Raw genomic sequence first — 19,163 nt, forward strand, 5'->3', positions numbered from 1 at the left:
TCCCGTTATTTATACCACATTTTTCATTTATAGCCGAATTTATATCGGCGAGATGCCATTGGCTGGTTGCAACCACGTTTTTCCATTTCCACACAAAGCGAAAACGCTGGTGGCACTGCTGGTCGCGGACTTGTCGACGAATTGTACCGAGCGCTACAAGCATAAGAAGCCCCAGGAACAAATCCCACGTCGCTCCATCCATCTCAACGCAGTCCACCCACGCCGCACCCCATGGACGCCATGTCAGATTACGAAAAAATGGCGCGGCAGGCGGCGGAAGATGGGTATGTTTGCCCGCCCTGCAAAACCTTTTACCCTACCCCGGACGAGTTTTTAAACCCACTGCAGTACATCGCCAGGTATACAAACGTGCTATTTCGAGTGCCAAGTGAAACCTGTCATATTTAATATTTACCTTCCTACGGTAGTATCCGCGCGGAAGCGTCGGCTACGGGCATCTGCAAGGTCGTTCCGCCTCCGGGATGGCGGCCGCCCTTTGCCGTCAATGAGAAGAAATTCAAGTTCCGCACGCGGCTGCAACCGTTGAACTACATCGAGGTACATATATACATATGTCATGAGCACATGAAAATGCGGCGGTGGTTGGAGATACTCATGCTGCGACACTCGAATGTACAGGGCAACGCACGACAAGAATCTACATTTATGGAGAAGTTACGTCTCTTCCTCGTACGTCCATGATGACACCACGACCAACAAGGATCGTTCATTCATACAAATGTTTCCCTAGTATCGCAATGGAACCCCCATGGAGCAGACACCAGTGCTGGACGGACTGGGCGCGAATCTCAGCACTTTGTACAAACTCGTGTGTGACATGGGCGGCTTTGATGTAGTGGAGAAAGCGTCTGCGTGGTCCCGCGTCGTGCAGACCCTCAGCGAAGTGACAGACTTGGCGCCCGCGGCCCCCACCATCGACGACGACGTGCGCGCGCTGTATGCCACGTACTTGCTTCCCTTGGAATTGTTTGAAGCGACCAAATCGACTAAAATCGAACCTACCAAAGCCGACCCCACGCCACTTCCACGTACGGACACTGGAACCCCCGACGCAACCAAACCATCCCTGCCAGACCTGCTGGCGGCCCCCGTAAAACGAGGCCGCGGCCGTCCTCGAAAGGCAGACGCAGCAGTGCGCGCTATCGCTCCCCGTGTCCCCAGTACGCCCCCCCCTCCTCCGACCACTGCCGACGGCGACTTGACGACCCCCACCGTCTTCCCCGGCTTCATCAAGCGAGGCCGCGGCCGACCTCGGAAAGCCGACAGCTTGGCCATGCGACTGCTCGGCGCCGACGCCCAAGTGCCCGTGGACCCTACCCTGCTGGAAACGTCTGCGTTGGCAGTGGACCCCCTACGAACCTGTCGGCTGCCTCCTCCGAGTGTGCGCGTGGGCCAAAAGTTCTACCGATGCATCGTCGCTGGCACGGCCGTGCTCGGGGAAGTGAAGCGCGTGCTGCCGGGAAAGAAACCGATGGTGGTCGTGGAGTATCCAGGTACTATAACAATGTATGCACTGGAATACGCTAAGAAATCTTCGTGTACTTCGTCTATACAAGCAGTAATGTGCTTTTTGCTGACATGTGGACGAATTGATTTGAGCCAATAAAGAAGATGCACGTTTTCCCTATACCATACGAAACGATGATTGGTTGAAATTTTTATCGTTCGTGCATTTGGATTGGCTAAGACAGTTTCAAATACATTTGGTAGTAAATGCATTCGATGCTACTCAAAAGTCCAAAAAGTGAAACGGATATGACAATATATATATATATATAAATAACCATCGACTGCTTGCTTGTCCATATATATATATATATATATATATATATATTTATTCATTCCCTTGTGCATATGTACCTAGAGGGTGTGCGAGACACGTTGTCGTATGGCACGATGCAACTGATTCTAGCCAACGGCAGCTCGAGGTACTGTGCTCGGTGATTTGCTTGGTTATGACTGAAGTGGCCATAGTGACTCGGCGCAGTTGGCGTTGAACAGTCGGATTTGCCAGTATTGTTTGCGAGGGGACTGCGATAGCCAGATGCTGCGCTGCAGCGGGTGCAGCGGCGGGTATCACACGTTTTGCCTATCGCGTCCGATCGCTAGTGTGCCCCCGGGCGACTGGTACTGCGAGGTGTGCATTGCCGAGCAAGTGGCGCAGAAACCCGAGAAATTCGGGTTTGAAACAGGCGCAGAACACACGCTCGCATCGTTCAAAGCCAAAGCGGACGCATGGCAGCTTGCGTACTTTGCGACGCCGCCGTCGGTCCAGCAGCTCGAAGCCGAGTACTGGCGCGTGGTGACCAATCCCGACAAGAAGATCCAAGTGGAATACGGCAGCGATGTGGACACGGGGGCGATGGGCAGCGGATTTCCGACGCTGTCGAAGGTCAATAAGCTCCGAAACCGCCTCGTCGACCGCTTCAACGCCGTGCACGAGTCGCCGCATCTGCTGGACCCGACAGACCTCGCGCTCAAGCGAGTGCTAGCCGAAGATTTGGACATGCAAACGGTGAATCAAGTGCACAAATACGCCACGAGTCCATGGAATTTGAATAATCTGCCCAAACTCAACGGATCGATGCTCCAGTACTTGAACGAAGACATCAAAGGAGTGATGGTGCCGTGGATGTATGTTGGCATGTGCTTCTCCACGTTTTGCTGGCACGTCGAAGACCACAACTTTTACAGCATCTCGTACCTGCACCGCGGCGCCCCCAAGACGTGGTACGTTTATATATATATATATATATATATATATATATATTGACTACACCTATGTGTAGGTATGGCGTCCCTGGACACGCGGCGGCGAAGATGGAGTCGGTCATGCGCAAGTTGACGCCGGGTTTGTTTGGGTCCCAGCCTGATCTGCACATGCAATTGGTGCGATATATATATATATATATATATATATTGCCTTTTTACCCACAAAAATGTTGGACTTTTGTGTGCGGATTCTTTGCCAAATCTATCGATATATCGATTCGTTGTACTGACTTTAGTATGATAAAATCGTCCAGTGTGTCACACTAATTCAAGTCACTCAATTGTAAAGAAGAGTGGGTTTGATTGGCTACTTATTATTTCAGTGATCTGGGTTTTGATTGGTCGTATATATCGATTGTCTGCCAATATATTTGGTTATTCTACTCCTCTTACACTCGATTGAGTGCAGCATCCAACCCCCACCTCCAATTTCGAATCGACTACTAGTCGAGTTGGTTACTAACTAGTCGAGTTGTTTACTGTGTCCAGGTGACAATGTTTTCCCCCCAAACGCTGCAAAAGCATGGCGTGCCCGTGTACCGAGCGACGCACAACCCGAACGAGTTTATCATCACGTACCCGTCTTCATATCACGGCGGGTTCAACAATGGGTTCAATCTGGCCGAAGCCGTCAACTTTGCCACGCCCGACTGGATCGCGTGGGGCCACACGGCCGTGCAAAACTACAAAAAGTAGACCATCACACGATCTGTGTATATATTGCTTGACTGATATATATATATATATATATATTTGGGTAGATTTTCGAAAGTCCCAGTGTTTTCCCATGATGCGTTGCTCGTGACAGTCACGCTGGCGTCGCTCGAGGGCACGAACGCATTGGACTCGGACAGCGTCAGAAGCTACCTCTTGCCCAGCCTCAAAACGCGTACGTACATCCTACTCCTTGATTGATGGCATTTATATATATATATTGAACTAACCATTTATTTTGGTTTTCTAGTGCGGGACGAAACGGTAGCCTTCTGGGACGCTGTGCGCCAGTATGGCATCACCAAGTCGGAAGCTATGGACGGGTACTTGGAATCGCATGGGCGGTCGACGTTTTCCCGCGCGTCGGCGCGGATCCGACTGGCGACGGCGGCCGACGAAGACGAGGACGACCCGCCGCCGCGTCCGTCGAAAATGATGCGCTCAGACAAGATGGGCGGCAAGATGATGGCGTCCAACTCGCGCGCGGCGCGCCAAGTGCTATGGGCGGGCCGCTCGGGCAAACACGACGGGTTGCGGTGCTCGCAGTGCCAGCAGTACTGCTACGTGGCCGCGGTCGTGTGCTTCAAGTGCCGGGCGATCGGGTGCGCTGACCATTTCAACTCGCAGTGCAAATGTGACGCCAAAGCGAACGGTATTTGGCTACACCATGTCGACACGACCGTGCTGAGCCAGTACATCGACACCCTCGAACGCAAGTTCCAGGACGCGCAGGCGTGGGAGGCCCGTGTGGACGGCGCCGTGACCCTGGACGACCTGACGCTCGCCGTCGCCCAAGGGGACCAGCTGATCGCCCAACACGTGGACGTGCCCATTCGCCGCCTTTATCAAGAAAAGCTGGTCATGCTAGCACTCCACAAATGGCAAAGGCACGCCAAGCGGTGTCTCGAAACTGGCACGACGCTCAAAGAGCTCGACGAGTTGGCCCGCGAGGCCGCGTCGTTCAAGTACACGATGCCGCAAGTCCACCAGATCTCGACGCTCATGGAAACCACCCGAACGTTGCAAGAGCAAGCGCAGTTGGTCGTCCACGAGATGAAGCTGTTGAAGGCCGACAACGAACAAGGTGGCGATGCAGACGACGACGATGATGGGAATTCGATGGAAGCATTGCAACGAGAAGCCGCCGAATTCGACGTGTTTGCCCAAACCATCGAAACCCTCCTGGCCAACCTCAGGCCCGTGACCATTCCAGAAACAGCCGCGCTGCAAACCGATTTGGCCTACGTCAACTGGCTGCGCGCCGCTAATGCCCTCGTCACGAAGGCGATGGCCAACTCGTCGGCGGTGCTTTCGACCGCCACGACCCTCTACCCCACACTGGCCGACATTGACCTCGTTTGGAGCAGCTGCCCCGTCAAGACCGTGCGGCTTCTCGACCGCGTAGCGCATTTGCGACAGGCGTGCATTGACGAAGGGCTCAAATGGCACGTAACGACTGCCAACAACCCAAAAAGTGTGGAGGAGATGGAGCGGCTGCTGCAGCGCCTGGTGCGGTTGCCGGCGTTCCCCCAGGAAGTGGTGCACCTGTTGAGCAAGTGGAAACAAGCCAAGCTCTGGACCGAGAAGGCGACCAAGGCGCTGGCGAAACCCAAACTCGGATGGACCGACGCTCTAGCGTTGGAAGCCCAAGCCGACTCGACTGACGTCCCCATGTCGTCGCTGCTCCGGCGGCAGCTGCACGGACGCATCCAAGATGGCAACCGATGGATCGCCCGAACCAACAGCCTCTTCAAGTGGGAAGGCAGCGCCGTCCACTCTCTCCAAGAGACGCTAGAGCGGAACGCCGTCGAGGACGAAATCACGTCATCCCTGATTTGCATCTGCGAACAAACGTATCACGAACACGTGCCAGTGTTGCGATGCACGGGGTGCACCACATTGTACGATTGATATATATATATTTATATATATATATATTATTGTCCTTTTACCCCAAAAAGTTGGACTTTAGTGTGCCTGTAAATGGATTCTTTGTACTGATTTTTGTATTATGGTAAAATCGTCTTCCAGTGTCACACTAATTCACGCCACACACGAATTTGATGTTGAATTGGTAAAAAAGAGTGGTTGATTTGATTGGCTACTTGATTGTGATCTGGGTTTTGATTGGTCGTATATCGATTGTTTGCCGATTTGATTGAGAGCATTACCCCCCCACTCCAATTTCGAATCGACTTGACACTATACATATATATATATCGTATCGTATATATTACGTATCGTATATAGTTGTTTCCCTTTTGATGGTTACAATGATACTATGTATTTGTATGTTGGGTAGATTTCACCGCCGCTGCATTGGGGATGTGGTGTCGACGTCATTTCTATGCAAAACGTGCTGCTCGTCGCGCCGTAAGCCGTACACTGGCGGCGTAGTCGTCGACAATCCCACCGAGGCCGTGTACTGCTTGTGCCGCACGCCCGTGGACAACATTCCCATGATTTGCTGCGACTTCTGCGACGAGTGGTGCGACTAACTAGTCGATTTGATCACCACTGGGGTTCACGTGTGTATCTTACATATATATATATATATATATATATATATATATGTAGGTACCATGCCAAGTGCATTGGGCTGTCGCCGGCCGTGTTGAGCTCTCTGGAAGCGTACAGGTGCAACGCATGTGCCATCCGCCAACACATCCCGCCCCGGCATCCCGCGCGCCCGAACTGGAAGCAAGTTCGGGCGCACATTGCGCGCGGTGAGTCTCTCCAGATCCACGTGCCTGGGCTGGACGAGTTGAAGGCCCTCGTGGCCCACGGGCTCGACGTTATCGCAGATGTGACAGCGTTTGAACAGTCTTTTCTCGACCGGTGCGCGCTGGCCACGATTGCGCACCGCATGGACACATTGGCACAGGAACTGGACGACAAAGTCGCCGCCGTCCGCCGCGTCGAGTCGCTCGTACTTCTCGACCCTGCCAAGCACAAGCTGCTTCCTCTGCAGTGGTTCTTGCACGCGTGTCGCCTGATCTTTTGCTCGACGCCAGCCCCACGGTAGCCACCAACCCCCACGACCATCAAGATGAAAATGAAGTTTATGTATGTGATGCATATGTAGGTATTCCCAGCTGGTGGTGTTGCTAAACGACGTGGCGCTCCACAAGCTCGAGTTTCCGACACCAGAACTGGACCGGTTTTACCGCGAGATTGAACGCAAGCTGGCGCGGGCGGTGACGTGGGTGACCCAAGTCAAGACCATGAACATGAAGGCGCCCAGTTGCGATCTCGTCGCACTCCAAGCAGAGGCCGAAGAAATCTCCCACTTCCTCGTGCTGCCAGACGCAGCCGTGTCCAATTTCAACCTCGCCCTCAAGTTTCACTACCAACGGTGATACAGAAGTATATATATATGTATAACAAACACGTGCTATTTACCTCTTCAACCACTGTTACTTGTTTACATACTTTCTATAGAATCTCCGCTAACTAGTAACCTTACTCGTTTCGTCACGTTGGCATGTTCCAGTAACTAAGAGTAAAGTCAGAGTTCAGTCATTACTATAGTAGTTAGTATCAACAACTTGTGATGCTGCTTGCTATTTCGTTATGCGACGTCTGCAAACCCTACGCGAGACGTGCCGTTGGTGTTCCATTCAAAGACGGTGTAATGCTTGCGCATGAACACATCGCCGAGGATCCAAAGCGGTCCGCTGGGGATGTCGAGCCCGACAAACGCAAAGAGGCAGATGGGACCGCTGCGGATGATATAGTCCTGCTTGGTCAGCGTGTACACGTTGCCGCCCAGCGTGAAGCTGATGGCCGGGCCAGGCGAGTCGCACTGAATCAAGTACTCGCCCATGATGAATGGATGGGCGCCCGCTTGCTTGGCTAGCGACTTGACCAGCGCCTTGGGCCCCGCCAGCAGCGACGTACCCGAGTCCACGATCGCTTGCGTCGGGCCAGACACTTCGCTGCCGCCCACCTTGATGCTGTCGACCGGGATCTGCCAGTACGTAGCACTGGACAGCTTGACGTACGTGATGTCGCCCTTGTAATGCTTGGGGTCGAGCTCGCCAAACGTGAGTTCGCCCGGCTGGTTGTCGCCCAAGTAGAACGCAAACACGGGCTTGTCCAGCGTGTCCAGCAGCCGGTGGAACGGTGTCTTGACGTGGCCCACGGAGATCGAGTCGAACGCGAGCCCGAAGATGCCGTCGAAATGGCCGAGGTAGTACATGGGCCCGAGTCCCTTAGTCACGTTGATTTCGGCAAAGAACTGGTCCGTGAGGGTCAACCCGCCAAACTGGAGCGTGTCCTGCGACAGAAAGCCCGACACCGGCCCACTTCCATACTGGATGTGGAACGTCGTGCCGTTGGGCTTGTACGTCGACGATTCCTTGTGGTTGTACACGTGATGCGTGCCAAACAATCTGTTGGGGACCCACAGATTGCTCGACCCTGTGTCGAACACCACGTTGAACTTTTGTCCAGGGGTGCCCAAGGAGATCTCGCCAAAGTATTGCGCGTTGCCAAAGTCCTCAATCACGACACTGCCGTGGTCCTCCAACGTCAGGCCCGTGGGGTCCCACACACGAGGGGCCTTGAGTCGTTGACCCTTCAGGTACCCCTCGACGAACTGCGCATCGTCCAGCTTTGTCACGGGAACGCGAAAGGTCACCGCCGCCACAGACGCGGCCAGCCATCCCAAAGCACACACGGCGATCTTCATTTCGGCGAGGAGATTGCAAAATGAACCGTCGAGAAGACATCCCCACACACAAATCTTTCCTCCAACGGACTCACCAATTCTCTGGGCAAGTCAAACAAACTCACCTTTTGGCTAGTACTACTAATAGTAGTATTGATTGACAACACAATCTCGTCGACTATTATAGTAGTACTAGAGGCCGCAACCGAGCTATCCGGATAGTTGTTCAACAGGGTGTCAATGAAGTGGCGGGCCGCTTTGTTTGTCGCGGCGGCGGCGGTGTCGAGTGGCGTGACGTTGTGGCTGTGTTCGACGCTGTACTATCAATACATCGTACATTCATGCGGGTCGCAAGCGATGGAGGGTGGCGGCACGCGAGTCGTCGTCGTCAGTGATGCACACATGCTGGGCCACCGAAAGCGATCGACGGTGGAACGGCTGTGGGTGGACTGGCAAGCATGGCTGTCCTTCACGACGATCGTGTCCAGGAGGAGACCAGACTTAATCGTGTTCCTCGGTGACCAATTCGACGAAGGCACTGCCGCCACGAACAACGTTGTGCACAAGGTACCACCGAATCAGTCCTCTCCCGCACTTTCGTCGCCCATCATCCATGGGGCTGTAGGAGTACATTGCTCGGTTTCGAGAAATCTTCGACCCGAACGTGGCGCAAAGCCTTCATTTGGTGAGTGTCATCCCAAGTTCTTTTGCATTGATGACACTCGACGGTAGCTTGGCAACCACGATGCTGCGTTTGGTCCTGGGTTGACGGCGCCGCTGGTCGGTCGCCACGAGCGAGAATTTGGACCGGCCAATCGCGTCGTGAATGTTAACAACGTGCTCTTCCTGCAGCTGAACACGATGGCCTTGGAATCCGACGTGCTGGACCAGCAAGTGCACCACGACGCCATGGCGTACGACCACCCGCCATATTTGCTTTGTCCATATGAAGTCTCTCCATGTCCATTGATCGTGTCTTCCCGCAGGTTCTTAGACAGTGTCGAAGAGAAGCGCCGCAGCACTGGCTTCCCCCCACTGGTGCTGCTGACCCACTTGCCACTGTACCGTCCCGACGATCTGGCCTGCGGTACATATATATATATCGATTGGATCTGCAAAACACAGATAATATTTATGAAATCACGCGTAGGAGCCCAGCGAGCAGCCGAGTCTGGCCACATCACGTACGAAGCGCCGTCGTTCAAGTACACGGAGCGCCACCACGTGCTGTCTAAAGCTCTGTCCGAGAGGCTGCTGGCAACGATTCGGCCGGTGCTGGTGCTGTCTGGCCACAGCCACGCCACGTGTGCCCATGCCCACCGGGTGCACTATCAACCCCATCCCGTCCAAGAATACACAATCCCGACCTTTTCCTGGGGCATGCGACCAGATCCATCGTACCGTGTTCCTGTCCATGGAGCTAGTATTACTACTTCGGCATGGTAGGTTCGCCATCTTGACGGTCCTCGACACCTTGCCCACGGCCAGTAAGGACGACCCATCGTCCGTGGGCCTGCACTTGGCCACATGCAGCCTGCCGCGCGAAAGCCACTTTGTTGCAGTGCTAGTACTGGCGGCAGGGCTGCACGCGTCGGTGGCATGGGTGATATACAGCCACCTGTGGCCATCGCGGCCCCTCCACTCGCCTCGAAACGATTGAAACTGTCAAGCAAGGTCACGAGCGATGAATCGTGCTTGTTTGTATCAGTATTCGTTGAACGTGATACTCGGGGCCTGTTCCAAGTAGATATTTTTAGCAAATGATCAATTTTGGTTCCAAGTACAGTTTCCTACTTTTTTTAAAACGAAGATGCCAATTTAAAGAGACGTCGTCGTACAATGCATCTTATGCGTCTCTCAGGACCGGGATTTCAATTCTGAATAGTGCTGCATGAAGCCGAAAGGTTGGCCATTCTTCTGATTATTTAATTGGCTTGAATTGACTTCAGCTGTTAACGTTCATTTACTTCGATTTCCATCAAGCAAAATAATTGGGACGGTTGATGATAGTGCACGGTTTAAGCTTAAAATATGTATGCTGGTTATTCTTATTTTCTCGTGATTGGATTGGCTATTCGAAACATGAAACAATTCCATTGGCCAATGAGTGCACCTTAAACTGGCCATCTACGTTACTTCACCATTACCCGATCAAGAATAATTCCCTCATCAAAACAGGTCACTGTTGTTTTGACCCGAAATCTGGAAATATTACATCCGGATACATCTTTTCTCCGGTAGCCCTGTAACCTGGGACAACTGTCCAACCCCCGGAGTACAGTGTGTACATACGATGCTAAATCTCGGGGGTTAACTGCATCGCTAGTGGTTAGCTATCGCTAATCACTGAGTATGAAATAGATGATACACGAAATGTTATTTTCTGCTTTTGCTTTGTTGGGGAATGCTCCTTTCTAGCCAATCAAAACCCACGAAAACGGCTTGGAGTAGCCAATGGCATTTAACAACGTTATTTAGTGTGAAAATATCTTGGACAGTGTTTATGACGAGTACGGGATGCCATTTTGCTCCATGAACGCAATCAACATGTGTCGTTCGTTGGGAGGGAGCAGCGACAGTTTATCCGCCGTCATGCCTCGCGCCATGTCGGCCACGACGCTGTCCGGGGGCTGCTGCTGCTGCATTGGCTCCTGCTTGAACCGCTTGGTGTCCGTCCCCATGGGTGCGCCGCCCTCTCGCTTTGCCGCCAGTCGCGGGTCTCGTCGCTGGGCTCGCGGGTCCCGCGCCACCGATCGGCCCACAGGAGGAGGAGGAGCATGCATGGGCGAGCTCGACATCATCATGTTGGTATGGCCAGATGACGGCGGCGGCTGCTGGTGTTGGTGTTGAAGCGGGGGTGGGGCAAAGCCAAGAATTCCACCCGACAGCGGCGGCGGGGGCAGTCGCGAACCCCCTCCACCTCTTGGGGGGTTACTGCTGTGACTAGTGCCGGGGTACTGTTGGATTAGCGGCGTCTACCGAATGGGATGAACACCACATGAGAATGTATGTTGTGTACCTTGAGCACAGGGGGCAACGACGTCATGGAAATGTTCAGTTTCTTGAAACACTCGATGAGAGCATGAACGAGCACGGGGTTGGCTCCAAGAAGATGCTTTGTGGCATCTGGAGAAGCGCGGGCGAACTCTTGGAACGCCGACAGCATGTCGTACAGCGCGAGGCGGCTCTGGGACGCGACGGCGCTCTCGATGCTCTTGATGAGAGCTTCCCCGCTGACTCCCGCCGTCCTGTCCCCTCTGTCAGATTTTTGTGTTTCGCCACCATCCGCAAAATCGACGCGTAAATTCCGGCCGTTCACTTCTGTGCCGTTAAGGTTGCGCATAGCGCTCAACGCGGTCGCGCCGTCGGCATATTCACAGAAACCATACCCCTTGGGCTTGCCAGAATCCCTGTCTGTCACCAGCCTACGCACGCGTCAGAGTCAGTCGACCCAAGCAAGCGCCTCCACGCACCGGAAATTCACCACCGGTCCCACCGCAGAAAATATGTTCTTCAGCGTCTCTTCCGAGACGTCGTAAGGAATGTTTCCGACTAGACAAACCACATGCAGCATAATGAGATGCGATGATGCTGGATATCCCATGAACGCACCAAAGACACTGCGCTCCTTCGCCGTCGTTGTGCGGCCCTTGCCTGCTCCACCGCCGCTCATCGTTCCTGGCAAACTTGAAAATTCCAGCAATCGGTTTTCATTGGCTGATAAACCCATTTTAACAGCTTTTGATTTGATATATACCTAACATTTATCTACCAATGGGATAGTGCTGTTTACACACAGTCCGATGTCTTCTCGAAGAAGGTACACTGTACACGGGATGTCGCAGCGCAGCATGAAGGCAACTAATGACAGTGGCGCCGGAGGCCCGACAGCGGAGGTTGAGGGCTCTTCCGTGTGGTCCAGTGACCTCGAGAATGACAAGGACGACGACGACAATGACAAATCTGCGGCGTTGAATTCAGAGGACAAGAAGACCCGTCGACGAGCCCAAATCGCCAAATCTGCGCGAAAGCACCGCGTGCGGCAGAAAGCTGAGCTCCACGAGTTGCGGGCTCAAGTCCAGGAGCTCACGGCGGCGCTATCGTCTTGCCGTCGGAACTGCCGACGTCCACCTCCGGACGGCATGCCTGGAAGCATCCCGTCCCTGGACACGTCCGACGAGCTCGAAGACTTTGGCGTGCAGGCTTCGCTGCGGGGTCTGTGGCTGAATGCTCCGCTCCAAACCGACACTGGTCCCGGTCCCAACGTGTACCATCCGTACCATCACTTGTACGCTGACCCTGCCGAGCGCCACGCGAGTCTTCTGGCCATCGCTAAGCCCGCGCCGTCGCGCATGTACACTCAAGTACGTCCGTCTTGTCCTTATCTTCCTATTAAAATGAGCTCGTGGAGCGTAGATCTTGGAAGACACGCATGCGATCCCGTCGTTTCCGCCGTATGTGGACGTGCGCATGACGAGCATGGGTGAGAACGTCAGCATCAAGTTCTGCCGCGTGTGCGAAATCACCAACTTTGACCACAAAACCGTGTCGGATGTGTTCTGGGCCGTGTTCTGGGGCTTTGGCGACGACGACGTCGTGACGAACGCTGGATTGTGCCGCCGAAAGGTATCTATGACATGATGACGTAATCGTTGGGTGATGACGCAATCAATTAGCGCCTGCTCCAAGTCAACGCGAACGCGCACTACGAGCGCGTGACGTACGCGGTCCCCAACATGCCGGACGTGCAACTTGAGTCACTGGACGTGGTCACGCGGTCGAGTGACCCGAATTACACCATCTTCACGTGGGAGTCGATCGACCAGGACGACCTTTTTCCCGCGTCCGTCCCCGACTACCACCCGACGTCCACCACGACCATTCGGCGCGAAGAAATCGGCAGGTTTGGATAACTGTACTAGTACTACTAGTACTACCTACTACTGGATCGATCTATTAGTGTCATGTTTCGCACGGAATGTGACGCGGACGGCAACATCCGCACGGTCCTGCGCACGGTGATTTACTCGCGGCCGTTCGTCCAGACGCTGCCCAAGAAGACGACGAGGGACATGAACGAACCGTTCGCGCACCTCTACTGCCGCCTCAACGTCCTTGCCGAAGAACACGTGTCGCGGTACCTTCTGCACAAGTTCATGTCCGCCTAATACCACAAAATGTATGTATACCGTTGTTCCTGTCAGTAAATACAGTATACTACCAGCGGGGCACCAGTTCCAGTGATATGTGTACTGTATATAGTTGAGCTCGTTCAATAATGGCATTATTGTGGTCAAGTACTCTGTAGTACTAGTATTAATATTAATAGTACAGTAGTAGTTTCTTCTACTGCGTAGTACTGTAGTACTTGTAGGTACTAAGTACTTAGTACTACAGTACGTATTACACAAATATGACCAAATCGACGTAGTACAAGGAGTAGTACATACAGTGTACTAGTATCTCTCACCTTGGGACTTGTGTGTCAAGTTGGTGTTGATTATCAGATGGTACTTATGAGTTTTATTCAAATGCGTTTTACTACGTTTTATAGGTTTTATAGCAACCACTTATTGTATTAATAGTACTATGGTATTAGTAGTACCGTAGTTCTAGTACTACTACTATTAGCAAAGGGATAGTATTAATAGCTTACATTTTGGCACCAACCACCACATAGTACTACTAGCTACATTCTTGCGTTAAACTCACGATAGCTTCACTACCGCATTCGTCTCATCAAGGACGGACTGCAGTAGCCATGTCGATCAAGCCACCGTCTGTCAAGTATGAGGCCATCCAAGCGCAAGAGGAGACCGTGGACGTGTTGGGGTTGAATGGGATCCCGCTGACCGTGCTGGACGAGATCAAGCAGCACAAGGTGTTCATCACGGGGTCGCTCATCGTGCTGGAAGCGTCCGTCATGTGGGCGTACTTCTCGTGCTTGTCGGCGCAGGACTACTACAAGAAGGCCTTTCCGTCTGTGAACTTTGACTTCCTCACCACGCCGCTGCTCACGTGGCCGTTGGTGATTGGACACGTGCTACAGGCGGGGTTCCACATCCGCCTGAGCTACAAGTACCGCGTGTCGATCGGGTACTTTCTCTTCGCACTGGCAGCCACCGTCATCATCGCCCAGGACTTTCTCACGCTCGACAACACGGTCGCGGCGTACGCGGTGCTGGCCAGCTTTGCCGTCGTGGGCATCGCGCACTCGGTCGTGGAGCCGGCCTTTTACCTCATCGCGGCGCTCTTCCCCGACGAAGACTCGACGCACGCCGTGCAGATCGGCAACGTCGCCGCCGGCGTGATCAACATCGCGCTAAGCACACTCATCCGCGTGTTTGTCGGGGGGTTCGACCTGGACGAGAGCCGCACCAGCGTCACGCTGTCCTTCTACCTCTTCATGGGCCTGCTTCTCGTGGTATGCGTCGTGGCTCTTGTGGTCTTCCACAACTTGGAGGCTCTGCCCTGCGTCAAGTACCTGCTCGACCGAGCGGACGACGACCACTCCAAGTACGGCCACCCGTCGCTCCCCGACTTGTGGGCCAAGTACTGGCGCGTGTCCCAGACGATCGTTCTGCCCATGGTGGCGCAGTTTATGATCTTCTTCTGCTCCCTCGCGCTCTTTCCGGGCGTCGGCTGCGCGTCCAGCCTGCACGTGCTAGATTCGGCGTCCGTACCCGCCGCGTGGTTCTGCTCCCCGGGCATCATCGGCGCCTACAACGTCGGCGACTTTCTTGGACGGATCGTGTGCACCAAGGCCGTGTACACCATGCTCACTCTCCGATCGTGTTTTGTGCTGTCGCTCCTTCGGTGGCTGTTGCTGCCGCTGCTGCTCCTGGGCACAGCCTCGAGCCCCCTCTACGCGTTCGAGGGGGTTCCCGTGGTCGGGTTGTACTGGGCACTTGGCCTGAACGTGCTGCTGGGCTTCACCGCCGGCATGTTCAGTACCATCACTATGGGGCTGGCCCCCCGCCTCGTCGCGCAGGAGGACCGCGAGGCGGCGGGCTCGCTCATGGTGCTCAGTCTCTTCCTTGGCCTAGCGCTCGGCTCGACGTTTGGCTTTGTGCTCGGTAGCAACCACTGGCTCGACATTGGGTTGTAGAATCACTACTATAGTACTACTCGTCGGTGTCGTTAGGTGTTTTAGAGGTTTTGCCGATATACTACTACTCGTTCACGACTTTCAAGTGCGTTCCAATGTTGACTGTCCGTTCGACGAGTCCAACCCAATATATATATATATATATATATATATATTGGGTTGGTATATATATATATTGTTGCAATTGATGGATGATAATACAAAACTACTACTTCACTACTGTAGTGATGGGATGCCTCACGAAACCGTCGGCCGTTGGTGTGTTGGATGTAGGCCGAGGTGGGAGTTCCATTTCCCCACGTCGCATTGGACAGTCCAGCGCCGGATTAGGACGTCCCAATGCTCCAACATCGCAAAGGTGCAGCTCTCCACCAGAGCTTGGTTCAACCTGTCCAACACATGCCCCGAACACGAGGTGGAATCCCTTGTTCGACTCAGCTGAACGCGCTTGATGTACTCGACCACGTCGTTTCGAACCCCGTGGCAGCGCCGTTGCCCCGCCAGGCGAAGGTTGAGACTGCTCAAACTACTATTCTCCTTTGACGACGATTCATTGGCGAGTATCGTCACTCGGTGATTGCACTGGCGGATCACTTGTCCAAGGAATGGAAGGAGGTCGTCGAGGAAGTCGCCAGCGTGCGAGTCATCGGTGGATGGCTTGAGACCGGAGCGTGGCTTTAGGAACGTCTCAATACGACGGACGACGTTCTGCAGCCGCCGCGCCCCCTTCTCACACAGGCCAGGAATGGGCTGTGGTGGCGTGGGTAGTGATTTGGGAGCCGGAGGGGGTTGGTAGCCGCTGTAATAATACCACACCGTTTTAGTTGGCGATGGGGGCACTTGGGGTCGTTTAGAGGGTGGTGGCACACCACATACGTGTCTAGAAGTTGGTGGATCGACCTCTGGCTGAGCTGAAGCAGCGATGACGACGACGACAGGTGCAACGTTGCGGCGGCCATCGTCGCAACAAACTCGTCGTCGTGGGAAGTGTCCACCTCTCGAATCGTCAGCTGCTGAAAGTTTGCCACCACTTGCACGTGATAGATCGAAGCCAGGACAGCATGGGTACTCAATTGCTCGATTGGAATGGCATCTACTGATGAATAGCTGCATCGGTTCAACCGCAAGTCGCCCTCGAAGAGGATGACATCACCTTCGACTCCGGTGTCGACTTGATTAGCGACGTTTGAAGGCTGGATGACCGACGTGGATGCTGCTATAGGATGCTGGGCTTCGTGTCTTGCTTGTGGAAACATGGTGGCAATGCTATTGAAGTCTATGCCACCGTGGCATAGACTTCAATAGCCATCACGTCATACCGTGGATTCAAAGATGATTGAGAGGTGACAATCTCCTCTCGAAGCGAATACACATGGCAGGAGGCTGCTTGATCATCACGTTGGACTGGGTCGGACGATTCCATCATGCCCACGATGCGTGCCATGGGATGCCGCTCCACTTGGCCGTGGCTGAGCACAAGCCCAAGGAACACATCCAACGACGTGTTCAGTCGTCGCATGCTTTGCTCGTTGGTTTGTGAGAACTCGACTGTCTTTCACAGCACCAGCATCTTGACGCGTGTACGCTAGAACGATCCTTCGTCGAGATAGCATGTGGATGTTGAAAATGTAAATTTAGCCGCCATCTTATAGTACTTTCCGGACGACCAACACACTGAGGACTTGATGCAGATGTCATTGTGGTATTATTGATGTGTTAACAACAGCGGAGAACGATGCGAACGACACACGGCAGCCAGGCGATTTTACTGGAGTTGGCCCCGCTCCCTCTGATGCCCGCTGCTGTGCCCGTCATCGTTTATAGCGCGGTAGTACGAATGTCAGCATGACTGACAAGTACAAAATGACGGCGAGTCGACTGCTGCAATGGCCATCGCCGTTGGCTTCGGTGGTGTTGACCTCCCACGTGGTAGCTCCTCGTGCTCCCACAAATCCGTCGTTCCTACGGAAACCAACCACTGCCAGCGCGCCGTCCGCTAAGTTGCTGCTACGGACGGCCTCGACAGCTTCGACCGCCTTACCATTCTCGTCGTTCGGAGTCCCGAGCACTCTGACGACCACGCTGCAGAACGCCGTACGACCTACGACCTCCAAAGACGAGAACCCCCCCTGGACCACTGGCTATACGCTCGCCGTCGTCGAGATCGGGGTGGCTTTTCGCGTCGTGTTGCTGCTGTTGTAAATGACCAAAGGCGGATTGTTTTCCTTGGAGATAGACGTACCAAGTCATATAACGTTGAGTTGGAATCGTTCATGGACCGTTTCAAGGAAGCTTGGTACCCCAACATGCTGTTGATCGCGGGATTGCAAAGCAGGTGGCAGGCGACAGTCCTCATTCCAAGACTATCTTATCGACTAACAATTTCCTGCACTACTAGGTCTAGGAATTGAATGCTCCTTGTACTTCGATAGTCCAGAAAATATCCTACTAAACCGGTAGTACTGGTACACTTCGTGTGTTCTGTGGCTGCTGCTTCCAAGCGACTGCTGCTTCCAAGCGACTTTTTTTTAGAAATGCAAATGGAGTATGTCAGTGGTTCATCTGCGTGAGTTGATTTCTGCAAAGGCCTTACTTGGATCATACAAAAGACGTGTGGATGAGCTGACTGTGAATCGAAATCAAGGTGCGATGCGATGATTGGCTTATGTAATTCGTCCGTTACGAAATCAACCAATAACAACACACTCAACGACGTGGATAATTCAAATGCGTGCAAATCCCTCCACAGTTGGGGTTCTAACGTTAAGATACAAATTCTAGGTTCATGATTGAGTAGCGCTGTATCCGTTACACGTCCGACCAATCCAAACAATCGCAATTAACTATTGACCTTTACGATCAAGTACACATTACGTCAGCTGTTGCTAGGTTACAACGCAAAGGAACTACTACGTAGTATTAATATGTAGTAATACTAAATCTATTGACCAAGGCAAGGCCATCCAATGCACGGGCTTTCTCAAAACGACGTTGCATGTATTCGCCCTTCGATTCCGTGGCAGCCATCTTGCCGGCATAATAAACACGTTGACATGTTTCAAACGCATGAACTGTGCATCACATATGGTAAGTTGGATGGGGGAAGTGTGCGGCCAACTCGACGGGTTGAGGACATTGCCCCAGAAATCTGGCTTCTTGTCGTCCGTCTCGTGGGCAGCCGCCGTGTACGAGGACTCCTAGACAAAATAAAATAAAATCAATAATAATAATAATATTGCTCCGGCCGCGGAACCGCTGGCCCACCTGGTCGGACGGGGTGACTCTTTCTCGGCCAATATGGGCAGCAAGAGCGCCAGTCGTTGATGTCGCCAGTGACGCACGTCCGCGGGAAAAAGGGCACAGACTTGTACTGTAGCCAACGACGGTAGACCTGTCGGCGGTGCACATAGTTGTTAAAATCCACTCTCTGGAAAAATGGATATTAGGTTTAACAGTTTATATATAAAAACCAGTTTTTATAGTTTATATATTTCAAGATTAAACTCTTACTCAGAGTTTGTAAACTCGTCGCCGAGATTGTAGTTGTCTTGATGTAATGTACAGTACCGCCGCACCTTCGGCGACGAATGCGTCGTCCAAAGAAGCCAACACCCCCTCCACCCGTTGCAGCCAATTCGTCCTCTAGCGAACGCCATGCAGTTGCGTTGGGCTGTCATGTCGCTGCTTTTGCGAACCTCATACAGTGGTTGCCGGTAAAACCCGGCCAGTGCAACTTTTGCCCATGACTTGAAAATACTATGTTCAGTGGTATGGCGCACAATCAAAATATAATGAAAATCACTTCGTGCAACTCCGTGAAGACGACATGTATTGGCTAAAACTAAAGTCAGTGAGTCCGGATAATGCGCGTCGCAC

General features: G+C 53.2%; 9 protein-coding genes across 17 annotated transcripts; 5 read left to right on the top strand and 4 right to left on the bottom strand.

Moving 5' to 3' along the window:
* Positions 1–91: 91 nt before the first annotated feature.
* Positions 92–6,917, top strand: H257_00019 (hypothetical protein). Of its 3 annotated transcripts, XM_009822485.1 has the most exons (13): positions 92–359; positions 429–558; positions 640–690; positions 752–1,514; positions 1,886–1,949; positions 1,996–2,751; positions 2,811–2,910; positions 3,283–3,485; positions 3,555–3,682; positions 3,758–5,408; positions 5,810–5,995; positions 6,085–6,528; positions 6,593–6,917. In XM_009822485.1, exons 1-13 carry the CDS (start codon positions 232–234, stop codon positions 6,864–6,866), a joined length of 4,878 nt encoding a protein of 1,625 aa, XP_009820787.1. In that variant the 5' UTR covers positions 92–231; the 3' UTR covers positions 6,867–6,917. The 3 variants fall into 3 exon arrangements, with proteins under 3 accessions (XP_009820787.1, XP_009820788.1, XP_009820789.1); XM_009822486.1 differs by lacking the exons at positions 6,085–6,528; positions 6,593–6,917 and having other exon boundaries at positions 5,810–6,045; XM_009822487.1 differs by lacking the exons at positions 5,810–5,995; positions 6,085–6,528; positions 6,593–6,917 and having other exon boundaries at positions 3,758–5,441.
* Positions 6,905–8,217, bottom strand: H257_00020 (hypothetical protein). The gene has a single exon (XM_009822488.1). The coding sequence runs from the start codon at positions 8,198–8,200 to the stop codon at positions 7,079–7,081; it is 1,122 nt and encodes a 373-aa protein (XP_009820790.1). The 5' UTR covers positions 8,201–8,217; the 3' UTR covers positions 6,905–7,078.
* A 126-nt stretch (positions 8,218–8,343) lies between these two features.
* On the top strand, positions 8,344–10,014 carry H257_00021 (hypothetical protein). Of its 5 annotated transcripts, XM_009822491.1 has the most exons (6): positions 8,344–8,746; positions 8,805–8,864; positions 8,912–9,093; positions 9,166–9,266; positions 9,330–9,576; positions 9,626–10,014. In XM_009822491.1, exons 1-6 carry the CDS (start codon positions 8,420–8,422, stop codon positions 9,837–9,839), a joined length of 1,131 nt encoding a protein of 376 aa, XP_009820793.1. In that variant the 5' UTR covers positions 8,344–8,419; the 3' UTR covers positions 9,840–10,014. The 5 variants fall into 5 exon arrangements, with proteins under 5 accessions (XP_009820793.1, XP_009820791.1, XP_009820792.1 ...); XM_009822489.1 differs by having other exon boundaries at positions 8,912–9,266; XM_009822490.1 differs by having other exon boundaries at positions 9,166–9,576.
* A 532-nt stretch (positions 10,015–10,546) lies between these two features.
* On the bottom strand, positions 10,547–11,875 carry H257_00022. 2 transcript variants are annotated; one of them, XM_009822494.1, is made up of 4 exons: positions 11,792–11,875; positions 11,653–11,731; positions 11,199–11,604; positions 10,547–11,154 (listed from the first exon to the last, which is right to left on the bottom strand). In XM_009822494.1, exons 1-4 carry the CDS (start codon positions 11,850–11,852, stop codon positions 10,681–10,683), a joined length of 1,020 nt encoding a protein of 339 aa, XP_009820796.1. In that variant the 5' UTR covers positions 11,853–11,875; the 3' UTR covers positions 10,547–10,680. The 2 variants fall into 2 exon arrangements, with proteins under 2 accessions (XP_009820796.1, XP_009820797.1); XM_009822495.1 differs by having other exon boundaries at positions 11,199–11,731.
* Positions 11,876–11,977: 102 nt separating this feature from the next.
* Positions 11,978–13,405, top strand: H257_00023. Of its 2 annotated transcripts, XM_009822496.1 has the most exons (4): positions 11,978–12,543; positions 12,596–12,805; positions 12,856–13,082; positions 13,140–13,405. In XM_009822496.1, exons 1-4 carry the CDS (start codon positions 11,983–11,985, stop codon positions 13,345–13,347), a joined length of 1,206 nt encoding a protein of 401 aa, XP_009820798.1. In that variant the 5' UTR covers positions 11,978–11,982; the 3' UTR covers positions 13,348–13,405. The 2 variants fall into 2 exon arrangements, with proteins under 2 accessions (XP_009820798.1, XP_009820799.1); XM_009822497.1 differs by having other exon boundaries at positions 12,856–13,405.
* Positions 13,406–13,911: 506 nt separating this feature from the next.
* On the top strand, positions 13,912–15,401 carry H257_00024 (hypothetical protein). The gene has a single exon (XM_009822498.1). The coding sequence runs from the start codon at positions 13,941–13,943 to the stop codon at positions 15,285–15,287; it is 1,347 nt and encodes a 448-aa protein (XP_009820800.1). The 5' UTR covers positions 13,912–13,940; the 3' UTR covers positions 15,288–15,401.
* A 44-nt stretch (positions 15,402–15,445) lies between these two features.
* Positions 15,446–16,541, bottom strand: H257_00025 (hypothetical protein). The gene has a single exon (XM_009822499.1). It carries the CDS (start codon positions 16,398–16,400, stop codon positions 15,525–15,527), a length of 876 nt encoding a protein of 291 aa, XP_009820801.1. The 5' UTR covers positions 16,401–16,541; the 3' UTR covers positions 15,446–15,524.
* A 22-nt stretch (positions 16,542–16,563) lies between these two features.
* On the bottom strand, positions 16,564–16,945 carry H257_00026 (hypothetical protein; the record flags this gene model as incomplete). Its single annotated transcript, XM_009822500.1, has 1 exon — positions 16,564–16,945. The coding sequence occupies exon 1, from the start codon at positions 16,804–16,806 to the stop codon at positions 16,564–16,566; it is 243 nt and encodes an 80-aa protein (XP_009820802.1). The 5' UTR covers positions 16,807–16,945.
* Positions 16,946–17,132: 187 nt separating this feature from the next.
* On the top strand, positions 17,133–17,489 carry H257_00027 (hypothetical protein; the record flags this gene model as incomplete). The annotated part of the gene is made up of 1 exon (XM_009822501.1): positions 17,133–17,489. The coding sequence occupies one exon, from the start codon at positions 17,133–17,135 to the stop codon at positions 17,487–17,489; it is 357 nt and encodes a 118-aa protein (XP_009820803.1).
* Between the last annotated feature and the right edge of the window lie 1,674 nt (positions 17,490–19,163).

The sequence above is a fragment of the Aphanomyces astaci genome, assembly GCF_000520075.1.
Source record: "Aphanomyces astaci strain APO3 unplaced genomic scaffold supercont1.1, whole genome shotgun sequence".
Taxonomy (NCBI): Eukaryota; Oomycota; class Saprolegniomycetes; order Saprolegniales; family Verrucalvaceae; genus Aphanomyces; species Aphanomyces astaci.